At 43.7% G+C, this 18,562-nt stretch overlaps 1 protein-coding gene and 1 pseudogene across 1 annotated transcript in view; one reads left to right on the top strand and one right to left on the bottom strand.

Moving 5' to 3' along the window:
- IL31RA (interleukin 31 receptor A) overlaps window positions 1-18,562 on the top strand; it is a 59,440-nt gene that overhangs the window by 19,753 nt on the left and 21,125 nt on the right. The window contains exons 6-8 of the mRNA XM_004703711.4: window positions 1,917-2,079; window positions 9,127-9,206; window positions 10,391-10,604. Coding sequence (XP_004703768.2) covers window positions 1,917-2,079; window positions 9,127-9,206; window positions 10,391-10,604 — 457 coding nt within the window. The remainder of the gene's footprint in view (window positions 1-1,916; window positions 2,080-9,126; window positions 9,207-10,390; window positions 10,605-18,562) is intronic.
- On the bottom strand, window positions 2,613-3,915 carry LOC105978705 (annotated as a pseudogene).

The raw sequence follows: 18,562 nt of genomic DNA, 5'->3' as shown, positions 1-18,562 counted from the left end.
TTCTTCCAGAGACACGCTTCCTTCGTCGGCCCAACTTCCTTGAAGCCCCAAGCCTATAATTAGGAACTTATTTATGGATCTCTCTCTCTCTATATATATATATTTATAGATAGATAGATAGATAGATATAAAGACCACACCCACTGCCATCAAAGACCACACCCACTGCCATCAAAGACCACACCCACTGCCATCCAGTTGATTCTGACACACGTGACCCAGGGTCTCTGAGGCCATAACTCTTTAAGCGAGGTCAGTAGTCCTGTACTGCCCTGAGCGCACAGTTGGCCCCTACATATAAAAATAGCAGCCCTTCCCTTTCTGGGCTCCAGGAAATGCTGCCTTGTTCATACTGAGAAATAGACTCATAGACCTGTGGCTGCAGTTTATTTTACTACTTAATTCAGCTTGTTTATATAAACCAATGGCCCAAACTTTATACTGCAGCAACTATGCCCATGCTTGGACAGGACTGGCTGAAGCTTGGGCTTTTCTTGGGAGTCTGGATACAGGAGGGACTTTGGAGATCCCTCGGATCAATATCCTCATTTGACTAATGAGGAAACTCAGGTCTGCAGAGATGTGCTGTGTTTGTCCTCGAGAGAGTGTCGAAGTGAATATACTCATCCAGGCTGCCAAGTCACTTAGCAGCTTCCATGACCACCCAAAGGCCAGACCTCGGAGAGGGCATGCTTGGGTAAAGGTACAGAGTCTAGGAGTGAGGACATGTGTGCTCTATTGCTAGTTCTGTCGTTAACTAAAGCCGAGGTTGTCTCTGGACACTTGCTTCTTTTGTATTCCTTTGGTGACATGAAGGTTGAACTTGATGCCATTAAGATCTGGGTCACCCACTGCTCCATGAGGCTGTATTTCTAGATGTGGGCCTCACCTCCAGAGTTTAAATCCGGGCCAGGGTTGCTTCAGGTCACAGGGCTCCACTTCATATCTTCAGGAGCAGCCAGCAGCCAGGATCTGCTCATGTAGCCCCTCACCCAGAGGCCTGAAGCCTACGGCCCATGCTTAAGAGACAAGAAATGAGAAGTGAAATGGTACAAGTGACATCTATTTAGGTGTAAATTGTCCCCAGGGACACTTGGAGGTTTATTTGTGAAAATGGTACCTTGTGCATCAGAGACCCAGAACAAAAAATCGTATCGATGTGAATGAGGGGAAGCGCAGAGTAGAGACCCAAAGCCCATCTGTAGACAATTGGACATCCCCTCACCCAAGGGTCACAAGGAAGGGATGAGCCAGTGTAGCACCGATGAAACATAGAACTTTCCTTTAGTTCTTTAATTCTTCCTCCTTCCCCATTATCAATATGACCCCAGTTCTACATTACAAATCTGGCTAGACCAGAGCATGTACATGGGTGCAGATAAGAGCTGGAAACACAGGGAATCCAAGACAGATGAACCCCTCAGGACCAATAATGAGAGTAGCAATACCAGGAGGGGAAGGGAAGGTGGGGGCGGGGCGGGGAAGGGGAACTGATCACAATGATCTACATATAACCACCTCCCAGAGGGATGCACAACAGAAAAGTGGGTGAAGGGAGATAGTGGCCAGTGTAAGACAGGAAAAAAAAAATTATATATTATCAAGGGTTCATGGGAGAGGGTGGGGGAGGGGGGAAATGAGCTCATACCAAGGGCGCAAGTAGAAAGAAGATATTTTGAAAATGATGATGGCAACATATGTACAAATGTGTTTGACACAATGGTTGGATTGTGATAAGAGCTGTAAGAGCCCCCAATAAAATGATTTATAAAAAGAAAAGAAAATGGTATCTTGCAAAGTTTGAGGTGCAGTGCTGCTGTTCCCTAAAAGGTAAGAGTGGGGTGGAGAGTGAAGGGGAAAGGGAAGGAGAACATACGCGGCCTCTGGTTCAGCTCAGGGTTTTCTATGCTTTTCAGAAGGAAGTCAACTTCACCAAGGAGCCCCGCACAGAAGGGAAATACAACCTCACGGGGCTGCAGGCCTTTACGGAGTACGTCTTAGCTCTGCGCTGTGCAGCCCAGGAGTCAAGGTTCTGGAGCGACTGGAGCCAAGAAGCAAAGGGAACCACTGGGGAACAAGGCAGGCTGGTCCTTTGAAATTCTTTGTTTGTTGTTGTTGGTTTCAGAGGCATTTTCTTTAGACAACTAAAAATAATCTGATTACGTTCAGAAGCAGTGTTCCAGGAAAGGAAATCAAACGGGGTACAAAGAAGAGAAATCTAAATGACAAGAAATAATGCATTCCCTCTTCTTTACAACGGAAAAGAAAGGGCTACCCGCCTTAAGGGAAAAGTCAGAAAAATGGGCCATGATATGCGTTTTTCTCCATCATCACATAAACAGCTACAAGAAATCCAATTGCAGCTTGGGGAGGGAGAGTCGGCTTGCACATACTCGTGCTGAAGGAGCGACCCCACCTGCCTTTTGATACTCTCAAGGTTTCACTGACAGGGACCCCCAGGTTCGCGCCAGTGCTGGAGCTCATTCAGGTTCCCCTGGATTTGCTGTGCATGTCTGCCTTCAGCAGAAAGCGGCCCGGCAGAGCGGAGGCCTTTCTCTGCTGGCTTGTCGCAGTCCGTGGGTTGTTTACCATCTATGAGGTAAGCCTGATGATCAGGCTTTCTGTTCAGAAGCTGAACTATAGGTGGTGGAATCTGAATTCTCTGAAGTTATTTCCTCTAGCCCCTCTTTTGCTCTCTCTGGAAAGCTGATCTTCGGCTTCCCCAGCTCACCACGCTCCTCTTCAGGAAGCACACGCTCCCAAGGGCCACCTGCTTTTCCAAAGGTCAACAGTTTATCGTGGTTGCAGTGCAATGTTCCATCTTGGGAGCCTCACCATCAGGACGAAATCTCACCCAGTGAACAGCACCAATGTGTCCTTTGTAGGATTCGGAAGCTTCTCCTCTAGACTAGTCATAGTTGGAATGTTTAAAATCTTCACCACGTGCCACGACACGTTCTTTCGTAGGATGAAGAGATGTAGAATTGATGGTTACAGGAGCTCCAAAGGAGTTCATGCATTCAAACTTACTGCACTGCACGATGAAAAGCAATCAAACAAACACAGAGTGGCCGACCGTCTCGGAGAGTCACAGGGGCGGTTCTACCCTGTCCTCTAGGGCTGCTATGCGTTGGCATCACCTCTGTGACAGTGGGTTCTGTCAATGTATTGAAAGGAAAATTGGGGCCTCAGGATAGCGTTGCTTCGATGGCTTCCTCAGATTCAATATTTTAACTTAAGTTTTAGACCCACTCAAATAACCAGCCTGGCTCATTTTTCCTTATAAGGATTGTAGGGCTTTGTGAAATGACTCAAGAAATAACCTGGATTTGAAAAAAGAAAAGCAAAGCCGTGGATGATCCATACGTTATGACCAAGAGCTCTCCCTCAGGAGCTCTCCCTCCATCTTGTTAACAGACACATTAAGATTTGAGACGTTACATCTGTCATTGCAGCACGATCCCAAAGGTGAACCATGTGATCAGCAGCTGACAGAATTTGTTGATCCTCACTGCACCATTGAGCCGTTTAAAGACCGGAAGTGTGGCCAGGCGTTTCTTTAGGTTCTGCTTCAAGTCATAGCTACCTAACAGTTTGTCTTGTCCTTCTGCTAACAAATAATTACTGTGCTCAGTAAAATCCACCCCCTTGACCATGTGTTGATGGATCAGGGTCATCAATGAATCTCCTAAGACAGCATCCCATGCTTAGGCTGTGAAATCTGCTGTCCCAGGTTTGATGGCGTTCTTACGCAATGTTGCTTCCCCAAACAGCTCCCTTAGGAACCCAAAATGTTCCAATCCAGTCTCCTGCATCTCTCTGGCATAGCCTAGGCTTACCATCATTGCAGACGCTGATTAAGAAATAGCCATAAGGCATGTTGCCACTGAAGGTTAAATCCACTACAGGCAGCATGTGGGCCCAAGCAGGTGAGGAGCCATCCGGATGGGAAGCCAAGGGTCATGGTCTTTTCTCTGCTGTAGTGCCTCTGGCCCTTTGAGGGCACTGCCTGGGCACTGGGACTGGGCCTCGAAATTTGATAAAGAAGATGAAACCCTGGTACCGAGGTCAGAAGGGGGTTAGGGAGGTGCCAGGGAGGAGGGAAGAAAAGAGAGGGAGGGAGGAGAAAAGGCGAGGGGGAAATTTGGAGTGCGGACCCAGCCACAAGTCGCACTGGCCACACTGGGAAGTGATGGTCTGACATTATTTTCTGCCAGCTCTGGGTAGGGGGTGTCTGGGTATTACCCTTATGGGCATTCTGGGTGTCAGGCTCAGAAATCATGGAATCCCTAGAGAGTCTGTTTAGTCTCTCTCTACCTTATCCCACAGGGGTAAACCTCCCCACTTCTGATAGAGTTAGTTCTGTTAGCTGCCCCAAACTATAAAAAAAAACAAGCTCATGTCCACCGAGTGGACTCTGACTCATAGTGACCCTATAGGACAGGGTAGAACTACCCCTGTGGGTTTCAGAGACTGTAACTCTTTTTATTATTATTATAAATTTATTTATTTAAAAATCATTTTATTGGGGCTTATACTACTCTTATCACAATCCATCCATCCATCCATTGTGTCAAGCACATTTGTACATTCCTTGCCCTCATCATTCTCAACATCTTTGCTGTGCACTTAAGCCCTTGGTATCAGCTGAGACTGTAACTCTTTAAGGGAGTAGAAGCATCGTCTTTCTCCTGAGAAGTTGCTGATGGCTTCAAACTGCTGACCTTGTGGTTTTCAGCCTAAAACATAACCACTCTGCCACTGAGGCTCCTCTATTTACAGCCCAGGCCCGCCTATACCTGGGTCCCTTAAAGGCAAAAGATCCATGCACAATGACTGTTAGGGCAGAAAAGAATTACTGTGTTGTAATTAGGAACAGTATGTGGACTTGGCATAAATTCCAACCTGACTCGAACAGTTTCAGGTAAGATGGAAAGGCAAGATTTCTAAGTCTTAGTTTCTTATTTGTTCGGCCTTCTCACGCTGGAATACAATTATTTGTAAAATAGGGTCCATAGTAATCCATACTTTTTGGTATTAATTTAAGGATTAAATAAAATTAAGTGCTCACCCCGTAGTAAATATGCCATAAATTCCACAGCACTTTTGTTATTATTAACCCTACCAAGAGCCTCATGAAGTATGTAAAATGACAGCCCTCCCCTCAGAGATACCTTTCAGAGATATTAAATAAATAGGCGCTGGGCTACTCAGTGATAGATCACTATTTCTTTAATTTCAACCCCAGTTTAACCAGCATGAGAGCTGTGCCTTTGCCATCTCACCAAGGATGCCGTGGGGCTCCTGGTTGGTAGGGCATCCAGGTGGGCAGACACCATTCTCTGTCAATCGAGAGCCTCACCCAGTGCCTGATCCCAGTGGATTCAATGTGCCTTAATTCCCCAAGGCTGCTGTAATGAATTACCAGAAGCATAGTGGCTTAAAGCAACACAGAGATATTATCCAACAGGTCTGTAACTCAGATATCTGAATTCATTTCATTGGACTAAAGTCAAAGGTGTCAGCGAGGCTGTTTACTTCAGGAGTTTCTCAGGGGAAACGTGCTTTCTGTATCCTTTTACTTTCCTAATGGTTTCCATTCCTTGAGTTGTGGCCCCTTCCTCCAGCTTCAGGGAGGCCTGGTGGCATAGTGAGTTACAAATTGGGCTGCTAACTGTAAGGCCAGCTGTTCGAAACTACCAGCTGCTCCCCAGGAGGAAGATCAAGGCTTTCTACTCCTGTAAATTACAGTCTCAGGAGCCCACAGGGGCCGTTCTGCCTTATCCCGGAGAGTCCCTACGTGCCAAAATCGACTCTAAAGCGGTGAGTCTTGGTTTCCCTCCACCCTCAAAGCACATTACTCCCACCTTCCCTCCATTATCACGTCACCCTGCTCTCTTCTGGGTCAAAGCCCCCCTGGCCTTGCCCTTTTAAGGACGTATGATTACATTTAGAATCCACCCAGATAACTCTAGGTATGCTTTCCATCTCAAGACCCTTCACTTAGCCCATCGTCAAAGTTCCTTTCGTCATGTGAAGGTGACCTTCACAGGTTGTAGAAATGAGGACCCGGATGTCTTTGGGGCCATCATTCAGCCCAACACAATGAATGAAGGACAACCTCTGAGATGTGAAATAAGGTAGTAAAATGCTGACCCTTCTAACCTTCCTCTCCAGCTTTAACATTGTGTGTAAGAGAAATGGAATTTAGGCCTTGAATTCATTAAGATTCAGGCCCTTCTTATTCATTCACCTAGTCAAGTTCTCCTCAGGTAATATTAGGGGTCATCTGCCGGGATGCCTGGTCCATGTGGCAATAGGGTATTTCTCTGGATCTTGGTTGAGTGTTCCAGGAGACCAGTGCACAATCAACAGATCTGTGGTGTATGGACCGAGGTGAGTAAGATGTCTAGCATGGTCTATTGCCTTCAGAATTTCCAGGGACTTGCCTGAACCTCTCGTTGGAGATGTTTGTGTTTAGTCTGATCACTTCTGGGGGCATGGTTACAAAACCGGCATTCATTCAAAAGGCCAGGAATTGGGGGGCTACTTAGTTTCCTTCTCCTCCCGAGGTTCTAGGCTATGCCTTGCAGTGTGAAGAAGAGGAAGGCAGCAGGAAGTGGGGGAGCGTCCTTAACAACCTTGCTCGATGACAGCAAAGCCTCGAAGCCCTTACTGATGGACATCGTAGACTATCGCCTTCTCTGGATAACACCTTGACATAAAGGAAACAGAACAGCTCACAACTGGACCAATAAGCAAAACGCTGATAAACAGACAAAAGATTGGCCTTGTCAAGGATTTCATTTCACTTGGGTCCACAATCAATGCGCATAGATGTAGCAGTCAAAAAAGGCAAATAATGTATTGCATGGGGACAATCTGTGGGAAAAGATCTCTTTAAAATGTTCAAAAGCTCAAGTAGAAAGAAAATGATGATGGCACCAAATGTACAAATGCGCTGGACACAATCTATGTGCGTATGCTTTGTGATAAGAGCTGTATGAGCCCCCAATCAGATGATTTTTTAAAAAAGAAAAAGAAAGTTAGAAAGCACAGATTTCCCTTTGAAGACTTAGGAGCCTCTGTGGCCCCCTATGCATATGAACGCCGGACCAGGAGACAACAGGAAAATGGATGCCTTTGGGTTAGATTCTTGATGAAGAATATCACCTCTCCTGTGGATGACCAGGAGAACGAACACATTGCCTTGAAAGAAGTACAAGACTTTGTGTCTTGCACTTTGGACCTGTTATCCAGAGCACCCAGCCCCTGGAGCAGACGACCATGCCTGCTGAAGCAGAGGGTCATTGAGAAAGAGGAAGGCTCGCAACAAAACGATCGGCGCTGTGCCTGCACCACGAGGAGGCTGGCACGGCACTGTGCCTGCACCATGAGGAGGCTGGCACGGGACGTGGTGGTAGTTCACTCTGTCGTCCAGAGCGTCCCGATGGGTCACACTTGACTGGAAGCCACCTGACAACAACATTCGAGGGGGCTTTACGAAGTTGGTGGGAAATTTCCATTATTTTCATTCATTTTTCACAAAGTTTTTAAAAAGTCCCCTCATATATTTGGGTGTGTTTTAAGTATCATAGTTATTTCAAGCTGCTGTAACCGAAATACCGTAGGTGTATGGCTTTACAGAACAAAGGTTTGTTTTTCACAGTTTCCGAGCTAGAAGTGTGAAATCGGGATCCAGTTCTAGGGAGGCTCTGTCTGTTCTTGGGGAACGTCCTTTTCTCTTGTTAACTTCTGCTGCTCTGCTCCTCAGGGAGCCTCGTGTGGAGTCATTGCTCTTCCTTCAGCTCTGCTTGCTTCTTTCTGTGCCTAATATGCTCTTTTTGTACTCCCTGTACTGATCCGGTCCCTTAGCATAACAAAGAAAACCCATTCTCCTGTGTGATCGTGACCACAGGGGACACAATCCACTACCTCTACCTCTATCTCTATCTCTATCTCCATCTTCATCTCCATATCTATCTATCTATCTATCTATCTATCTATCTATCTATCTATCTATCTATCTATCTGAGAGGACATGAAAGGTCCTACTTAAATTTAGATTGGTATGATAAATTATATTATAATAAGGGCTACTATATTCCTTTTTATAGCATATCAGCACACTAGGAAAAAAAAATCTATTTACCTTTGGTTGATTCCAGGGAGCCCTGGAGGTGTCATGGTTACAAGTTAGGCTGCTAGCTGCAAGGTCAACAGTTTGAAACCACCAGCCAATCCTCAGGATAAAGGCGGGTGTTTTTTTACTCTTGTAAAGAGTGATACATGCTGTACTTGATTTGGCTTTGAACATTTTCTGTATTTTTGTTTGTTCATATCAAGGTGGATCTCAGAGGTGTTATGTCATTGGAGGTCACCCTCTTGAAGTTGTAGTATATGTTTTTTGGTGTTTTGGTATATGATACCAAGGATTAAAGAACCTATATGGACAGCAAGTAGAATAAGGGCTTTGAGGGTGGGGGTGGGGCGGGGTGCGGCAGTACATTGGTGTGTGTATGTGTGTGTGTGTAAAAGAGAGATAATGCCAAGGAGTCCAGGAAGAAAAAGAATGTTTGGAAACTCACTATGGTAGCAATTGTACAATTCTGCTTGATGTGATTGAACTATGGAAGACATATGTATTAACTCTCAATAATAATAATAATAATAGAGTTACTGTCTTGAAACATACAGGGGCATTCTACCCTTTCTCATAGGGTCGCTATGGGTCAGAATCAACTTGTGGACAATTAGTTTAGTTGATCCCAGTCCTTTGATTATCCCCCCACTTTCTACATTGCTAGAGGAGCCCTAGTGATGTAATGGTTAGGCATTGGATTACGATCCAATCTATAAGGTTGGCAGTTCAAAACCACCAGCTGCTCCTTGGGAAAAATGTAGGACTTAGTACTCCCGTAAACAGTTACAGTCTCAGAAACCTACAGGGGAGTCGCTCTGAGTTGACATTTTCGGATGGCAGTGAATTTGGTTTTCATTTTCCATATTATCCCTACTAAGTTGCTTCCCATCTGCATTTTCTAAAGGCAGCCAAGCTAACTTTCCCCATCTCCCACTGTAGCCCCCTTCTGTCTAAGCTGAGCATGTCATTCTTGTTTCTCACAGTTCCCCTTGGCCTGGATCTGTGGAGAGTCCTGGGACCCCCGGAAGCAAATGGAGGAAGACCAGTGCAGTTGTTGTGGAAGGTGACCTCTCTCTTGGTTTTATTCATTCAGTCATATGCTTTGAAAAACCTTTCATTTCTTACACTTCCAAGAACTTGAGTGTTCACTACTTGAATTTCTTTTCTTTTTGTCTGTAACAATGCCCCAAACCTTTGAAAGATTACCCAGCCTAAAATAGCCACACGAGTCATCTTGCAGAAGCCCCAGCCTTGCATCACAGAACTCGGCCTACTTCTACTTTGGTCTGGAACATTAACAGAGAGTGAAGGATGCACCTTTACTTCCTGTGAAAATCTGGCTAGCATCCACTAAGAGGCAATGTAAAACTCCATAGCGTGCAACCCCAAGTCTGAGGAGAGCTAGGACTAGGGGCCAGCTGGTGTGTCTGCAATGTAATGTCCGCTGAGTTAAAGCACAGCAATACAGGTTGCAAAGGTAGAAGAAGACCCCAATATTCCTTTCCAAGGTGATTGCCTGGGAACGGAGAACAAAGGATAAGGTAGGTGGGTCCTTGTTCTCAAAGGAGAGCAAGGGAGGAAAAGGAGATGAAAGAAGATCAGAAAGGTTACAGGGAACAGGAAGCGGAAGGCGTAATAAATGAGTGATGAGAGGGCAAGTATTGGTCAAGCTCAAACTCACTGTCATCAAGTTCATTCAGACTCAGGCAGACCAAATAGGACAGGGTAGAGCTGCCCCGGTCAGTTTCTGAGACCGTAATTCTTTATAGGAGTAGAAAGCCTCATCTTCCTCTTGTGGAGCACCTGGTGAACTTGAACTGCTGACCTTGTGGTTAGCAGCCCAACTCATAACCACTGCACCACCAGGGCCCCCTCAAATACTGATAGCGGAGGAAAAGAGCCGGGCGAGAAGAGACACATCTCAAAAGAAATGGGGCTTACTTGCTTAGTTTACCATGGATCATTCTCTAGTTTGGCCCCATATGGTTTTTGTTAAAGGTTGATACCAATGTATAATTTAATAAATCCCTTCTATTTACCTGATACATTTAATTGGGGTATTAAAAGGTGCATTTTCCACCCCAGAGGCTATTTCCTGATTGTTGTTTAACTCTTGGTAGTTAGTATTAATCACCTCCACCTATAACCGCCACCATCAGCACCAGCACCAGCACCACCACCATTTAGCTCTCTCAATATTTTCTCTTTTTCTTTTATTGTTGGCAATAAACTGTGTTTCCTTTGGAGGCAAAAAGAGGCCCAGTCGTGGGGAAAACACTTGGATACAACATAAGGTACTTTCCAGAAAACAGGCCAAACCTCACAACGACAACAAACACAACTAACCAGGACCTTGAAGTGTTTCTGGGAAACAACACCTATTGTGTGTTTGCAAGAGCTTACAATTCGATTGGGAAGTCTCAAGAGACCATGCTGAGGATTCCTGCTATTCATGAAAAATGTAAGTAGACATTTAACTTCTTCCTTAGATACCTGACCCCATCCAGTGGGAGAATAAACAGCCCTTACTTCTTCAAGGGAATCCGCTTCTCTTGGGTTGAAATGGCAATGGAATGGATACTTTTTCAGTGAGGCCATGGGCAGGGGAACAGAATGAATCAGTTGGTCTTGAAGGCCAATGTTGGTGACGACTGAGCCCCTTGAAATAAAATTATTTTGGAACAAAACCTGTATCAGCAACCAGAGACCCTATAAGTCATGCACACAAAGTCTTACACTTAGAGGTGCTCTGTGCGGCTTTGGCTTGTTCTGGCCTTCTTGAATGCGCCATATGTATAAGGAACGGTTAGAGCGGTCACACTTGTCCGTAGTGGCTGCAGTCTTTCTTTGGAAACGTCCCCTTCATCACCAACCTTGACTCAATGCTCAGCCTCCTGATTCTTCCCCTTTCCCTTTCTACCCCCACCTACCACATTAGGAAAACTCTAATGTCTATATTTGTCAATAAATAGGCTCCTTATACTGATGATTAAGTCACTAGTAACATTTTTACTGTTCCTACACAAACTCATTTTATACCCTGTTTTGGAATAAAACACTTTAGGTGATTCTTATTCAAGAATTCTAGGTCATGCGCTTCCTCTCCCCTACTTTATTTTCCTCAATACAGCTTGTTACTAACATTCATCATGTAAGATTTATTATCTATCTTGCCTTCATTAAGATGTAGGTCCCACGAGGCAAGGGCTTTCATATATTTCATTTATTTAATTTCCAATGCCTAGAACTATCATAAAGCAGTTGGCGAAGAACAAGTACTCAATAACTCTTTGTTGTAATTAACTGTCATTAGGGAACACATTGTCCCATCAACAACCTGTCTCTGTTTGCTGTGTAGAAGCCCTGATGATGCTGTGGCAAAGTGCCCAGCTGTTAACCCAAAAGGCAGTGGTTTAAGCCACTCTGTGGGAGAATGACCTGGCAGTTGCTTCCTTAAAGACTTACAGCCTGGGAACCCCGGTGGGGAAGTTCTACGGTGTCTCGAATAGTTGCTAAGAGTAAGAGTCAACTCGACAGTAGTAGGTTTGGCTCTGTTTCCTTAGACCTGGACTGGGTGGGGTGTTTACCAGTTCCTGCACTTTTCCTTTTCTCACATTTCACTCGTTCTTCCATTTTCTCACTTTAGAATGGATAGCTATTTTGTATAGCTTTTAACTCCACTTGACACGCTTTTAAAAACAAGTTGTTAGGGAGTTGATTCCAACTCGTGGAAACCTCGTAGGTGTCGAACAGGGCTGTGATTCATCGTGCTTCCAATGGCTAATTTCTTGGAAGTAGCTCACCAGCCCATTTCTTTGAGATGTCTCTGTGTGGACACAAGCCTCCAACTTTTGTGGTCAGCAGTGAGCATGCTCACCATTTTCACTACGCACCATTTTCACTACGCTGTTGTTGTTAGGTGCCATCAAGTCAGTTCCAAGTCAGAATGACCTTGTGTGCAGCAGAGCAAAGGCGTTGTTTGAGATACTACTTATGGTAACAGAATCTCCAATGGTACCTGCTTGCTGACAATCTAGCTCCTGCGCATCCAAATACTCCCAGTGACGTTTCTGATAAATGAATGTTTAGTTGAAGTGCACGTTTTCTATTAATAGAAGTACTGCTAAGCTGTACCCTGAGATTCCTGGTGTGACCCAGGAATGGGAGACAGTAAGGAGTAGGGGATAAGCGTTCGAGTCCAACAGACCTGGGTTCTAAATTTTTCTCTCTAGCATGATCTATCGTGTAACCTTGAGCAAGTGACCTAATTTCTCTAAGCTACCTGTAATGGGAATGTTACATAGGAATCTCTACCTAATCTGCCAGGTTGTCGGACTGTGGTGGCTTTTGTTTTGCTGTGATGCTGGAAGCTATGCCACCAATAATTTCAGTACCTGCAGTTTTACCCATGGGAACACATTGCATCAGAGTGTGCAGGTGAGGACAGATTAGGAAGAAGGAATAGGCTGTACAAACAGCGCTGGAAGAGGAGCCCCTTGGGTTGGAAAACATTCAAAATATGACTAAAGAAGAGCTGTCCCCTCAAAGTAGAGTTGACCTGAATGACATGGATAAAACAAAGCTTTGGGGACCTTACTTTGCTGATGGGGCATGGCTCACAGTAGGAAGAAACAGCGCCAAACAATCATTAATAATCAGAATGTGGAATATGCAAAGTACAAATCGAGAAAACGTTTAAGTAATAAAAATAAAATGGAACACACAAAGATCAATATTCTCTACGCTATGAAGCTAAAATGGACTGACTAGTATTTACTATTTTGAATCAGACAATCATATGGTTGACTCTGCAAGGAGTGACAAATTCAAGAAGAGTGGCATCCCATTCATCACCTAAAAGAACATGTCAAGATCTATCTTGAAGTTCAATATGTGGGTGATAGGATAATATCCATATGCCTACGAGGAAGTCTAGTTAATGCGGCTATTATTCAAATTCATGCACACACCACTAAAGCCAGCTTTGAAAAACTGAAGAATTCTACCAATGTTTCAGGCTGAAATTGATCAAACAAATAATCAAGATACATTGATGATATTGGTGAGTGGAATGTAAAAGTTGGAAACAAAGAGGATGGATCAGTAGTTGAAAACATGGCTTTGGTGTTAGAAATGAAGCTGTAGATCACATGGTGGATAGAATTTTGCAAGACCAATATTTTTTCATTGCAAATGAAGCCTTTTTGTGGAGTTAAAAAACCATTCAACAACATAAATGGTGACTATACACGTGAACATGCCAGATGGAATCCACAGGACTCAAATTGACTGCATCTGTGAAGGGATGCTGCGGAAGCTCTTTATCATTAGCCAAAACAAGGCCAAGGACTGACTATGGAACAGACCATCGATTGCTCATATACAAGTTCAGGTTAGGGCTGAAGAAAATGAAAATAAGTCCACAAGAGTCAAAAACAACCTAAGTATTTCCCACCTGAATTTGAGAACATGTCATGAACAAATTTAACATACTGATCACTGAGAACTGAAGACCTGGCATGAAGAAGACAAAAAGTGATTAAAATTATGTTAGATTTGCATATGTCCATTTGTATATTTAAGAGTGTTTGATATATGAAAGCCAAGATAGATGATCCTTCAGAAATAGTAACAGGAGTAATGGTTCCCGGGGCTATGGGAAGAGAGAGGAGGAAGGGGGGCAGGGTGGAATAGGAAGCTGATAGCATTGATGACTGTATAACCTTACTCAATGGGATCAAACGGCAGAATTGTATGTGAATGGATATATTGGATGGTGTAAGATATGGCAAAAATAAATAAATAAGGGTTCCTTGGGGGCAGGGTGGAGGAGGGGATAAAGGGAAGCTGATGTCAAGGAGTTCAAGAAGAAAGAAAATGTTTTGAAACTGATTGTGGTAGCAATTGTATAATACTGCTTGTTGTGATTAAACTATGGAATGTTATGATATCTGTAAATGCTCCCAATAAAATGATTAATTAAAAACATTTTAAGTGATTAAAATGATAGGAAAGAAGGAAAAGGTCAAAGTGGAGACTCTGAAATTTGCTCTGGGATGTAGAGAAGCTAACGCTAATGAAAGAAGCAAATGAAGGGAAAACGCTGAATAGAACATTTCAAATGGCAACTTGAGAACATAAAGTATTTTAAAGAGCAAATAACTGAAGTTAGAAAACCAGAAAGGAAAAACATGCTCAGTATATCTCTAAAAGAACTGAAGAAAAAAAAACAAAACAAATAAACAAAAAGGGAACTGAAGAAAAAATTCAATTATTGAGTTAAAAAATGGTAGGATTCTATGGGCAAAATTTTGGATGATACAGGAAGCATCAAAAAAATCTAGTGACACTCATACATGTATAAGAAAGAGCTTTACATAAAGAAGTATTTATATATCAAGAAGTCATCCCAGTGAATCCAACTCAAGTCCATTAGTCCAATGCTAGTCTAAGCCTCTCTTCCTACTCAAACAGCCACATGCCAATGATGTAGTAAGGGGAACCAGGACGCAGAAAGATCATAGGCCAGTGGGTGCAGAGTCACATGGGTCCCAGGTTTGTGTAAACGTGGTGGATCCTGAAATCTCTTAGCATCAGGTAGTTCGCATGGGGCCACCCCTTGAGGCAGGCAGAGTTCCAGTGCAGTCCCGGTGAGGAGGAAGGTGAAGGGGTAGAGAAAGAGATCGTCTCTGTTTGCATTTTCCCTATACATAAGTCTTTCAACATCAAGGAGGTATCATCAGACTGTGACTTGATTGACATGTTTAACTCCACCCCTAGCCAGGGGTGTCCAGTGACCATAATCTCTAACTACCACACACTATATCAAGAAGAATGTGCTGATACTCAACCACTTCAAAACAGAATATGATCAAGAGCCAATGGCATTGAAGGAGGAAGGTCCAAGTTGCACAGAAAGCGTTAACACTAAACAAGACTCCGGGAATTAACAGAATGCCAATTGAATGTACAACTAACAGAATGCCAATTGAAAGTATAACAAACTGATACCACACTGACTCATCTATGCCCACAAATCTGGAAAACAGCTACCTGACCAATCTTCTAAAGGAGCTTGGTATTTCTCCTCTTTCCCAGAAGAGGTAAAATAACAGAAGTCAAGAATTGTTGAACAATCTCATTACTTTGATATGCAAGTAAAATTGTGCTGAAGGCCGTTAAACAATGGCTGTAGTAGAATATCAACAGAGAGCTGCCAAAAATTCAAGCTGGATTTAGAAAAGGACACGAAATGAGGACTGTCATTGCTGATGTCAGATGGATCCTGACTGAACACAAAAATACCAGAAATACGTTTACTTCTGTTTTATTGACTATGCAAAGGCATTCAACAGTATGTATCATAATACAATGGATAACAAGACAAAGAATGGGAATTCCAAAACTCTTCGTTTTACTCATGTATTCATGTACACAGACCAATAGCCAGGCAGTGGAACAGAACAGGGGATGCTGCATGGCTTAAAATCAAGAAAGGTGAGCATCAGGGTTGTATCACTATCCATAGTTATTTAATCTGTATGCTAAGCAAGTAATCTAAGAAGCTGGACTACATGAAGAATAATGTAGCAACAAGACTGGAGGAAGACTGCTTATCAACTTTCAGTATGCAGAGGACACAACCTTGCTTGCTGAAAGCAAATAGGACTGGAGACACTTGCTGATGAAGATCAAAGACTACAGTCTTCAGTATGGATTGCAACTCAATGTAAAGAAAACAAATCCTCCTAATAGGACCAGTAGACCAACAGCATGATAAACGGAATGTTGTTCATGCTTTTATTTGATTTCGGATGCACAATCAACACTTAGGTAAGCAGCAAGAAGTCAAGGACCTTGTTGCATTGGGCAAATCTACTTGCACACCAGACCACTTTAAAGTGTTGGAGAGTGACGATGTCACTTTGAAGACTAATGAGGTTATGATTCAAGCATGGCATTTTAATCCTGTCATATGCACGTGACAGCTGAACAACGAATCAGGGCGACCCCAAAAGAAGTGATGCATTTGAACTCAGGTGTTTGTGAAGCATATTGAAAGTTCCATGGGCTGCCAGAAGAAAAAACAAATCTATCTTGGAGTAAGTACAGCCAGAATATTCCTTGGCAGTGAGAATAGCAAGACTTCACCTCTCTTATTCGGAGGGACCAGTACTGAGAGAATGGTATCATGCTTGGTAAAGTAGAGGGCCAGGGACTAAAGGAAGACCCTCAACAAGATGGATTGGCACGGTGGCTGCAGTAATGGGCTCAAACATAACAGGGACTGTGAGGATGGCACAGAACCAGGCAGTGCGTCATTCTGTTGTGCATACGGTTGCTATGAATCTGAACAGATAGAGCAGCACCTAACCAGAGCAGGAGCCCTGGTGGAATAGTGGTTATGAGTTGGCCTGCAAACTGAAAGGTCAGAAGTTTGAAACCACCAACCCCTCTGTAGGAGAAAGACAGGACTTTCTGCTCTCATAAATAGCTACAGTCTCAGAAACTCACAGGGTAGGTCTACCCCACCCTGTAGGGTCCCTTTGAGTCAGTATTGACTTGATGGCAGTGAGCGACTCCCTCTTAGAACTTTGTGAAGTATTCAGTGAGATTGTGCATTGTGAATTATTTTTATTTATAATAAAATTATGATTAATTAAATTTCTAATAGAGATGGATGAACAACTTTAATATTAAGCTATAATATACTTTAAATGTTATACTAAATTCATGTCATATTTTTCCCTTCCAATTAGAAAGGCACTTGCTTTGTATCACAAGTATCAGTCCCATCATCAGTCATAACTCTGCTAGCCCAGGGGGCAGTAGACTGTGGTCTATGAGTAAAATTTGGCTTGACAGCTACTTTTGTAGATAAAGTTCTATTGAAACACAGTCATTTCTGTTTGTTTATGTATTGTCAGTGCCTGCTTTCACACCGCAGTGGGAGAGTTGTTGAGTAGTTGGGACAGACACCATCTGGTCCAAAAAGCCTAAAATATTTACTATCTGGCCCTTTACAGAAAATGTTTATACAAACACCTCTTCCAGACGTAAGAACCCTGGTAGAATGATGATTGTGCCGTGGGCTCCTAACTTCGAGGCTGGCAATTCCTCCACCAGCTGCTCCATGGGAGAAAGCTGAGGCTTCCTCCCCCTGTAAAGCGTTACAGTCTCAGAAACCCACAGGGGCAGTTCTACTCTGTACTAGAGGGGTGCCAGGAGTAAGGGTTGACTCAATGTCAGTGAGTTCTAGACCTGGAGGAGGCCTGATGGTGCTGTCAAGGAATCAAGTAACAAAAAAGTGATGATTCGAACTAACCATCCTCTCTGAGAGAGAAAGGCGAGACGTCGTTCTTCTGTCATATATATTTACACGGCCTTGGAAACCCAATCGAGGGTCACGTCAGAATCAACTTGATGGCAGTGAGTTTGATTTTGATTGGGTTCAGAACATAAAAGATAACAATGTTCTACAGAAATTTGTTGAATAAAATGATGTCAACTTGAGAGTAGTTATAGTCATAGTGGCTATAAGCATAACTATCATATTGCTCATTAATAAGGGTCAGACATAGCTTTACCTTAAAACTGACTCAATGAGGTGCATTCTCTTAGATTCCCTTTATAGATGATGTACGTGTAATTCAGGAAACTTAGTAGTTTGCTCATAGTCTTGCAGGTGTGATTCAAACCCAGGTCTCCTTGATTCCCAACGTGCACAATATACTTGGCCTAGAACCTTGGACTTGACCTTATCAGATTCCACACTGCCCTACTGATTTCACCCTGCAGACCTCCACTTTCCTCTCTGTAAAAGAAGGGTTGGGAGGCAGAATCCCTTAGAATCCTTTTGGCCAGAATGTTCTCTGCATTCTATGAGACGTCAGCCATCAGGCAGCTGTGGAGGGCTCTAAGGAAGGCTTAGATTAGCACAGCCAATGAGCAGAAGCTTGGGAGTGCGCTGAGGTAGGGGCGGGGCAGGGAGAACTGGCAAAGGCAAACCACCAGCAGCACTTGCAAACTGTGTCTGAAAGACCCTTCTCATAAATCAAAAGGGACGACTGTTGTTCACATTCAACACCCCACCTTCCTTCTTCCAGGAAGGACCTTCTTACCTTTTGTACTTTCTCCTGCACCTTAGTTCTTCTTGAATGATGGAAAGATTCTGCAATTAGTTTGTAGTCAGTAGAATGATCTTCTGGAAACTTCTTTCTCACCAGGGTTGCCCAGCCCTTTCAGGATGACTCATGGTGTAAGGAAACTTTTTCACATCCCTTTAAGGCCAGAGCCTGGACTCGTTTTCCTCAGTCCCTGGAGGGCATTTGGCCCGCCACATTCAACTTCTCAGATTCCTCCCAGTTGCAATATTGGCCAGAGGAGTGTGGAGTTTTGTACTGGAACTCGTTCCAGCCT

This window comes from Echinops telfairi, unplaced genomic scaffold (assembly GCF_000313985.2).
Source record: "Echinops telfairi isolate 266 unplaced genomic scaffold, ASM31398v2 ScPeMD7_7469;HRSCAF=8507_1, whole genome shotgun sequence".
Taxonomy (NCBI): domain Eukaryota; kingdom Metazoa; phylum Chordata; class Mammalia; order Afrosoricida; family Tenrecidae; genus Echinops; species Echinops telfairi.
Note: the sequence above shows the minus strand (reverse complement) of the source record. Positions and strands in the feature narration are given on the sequence as shown.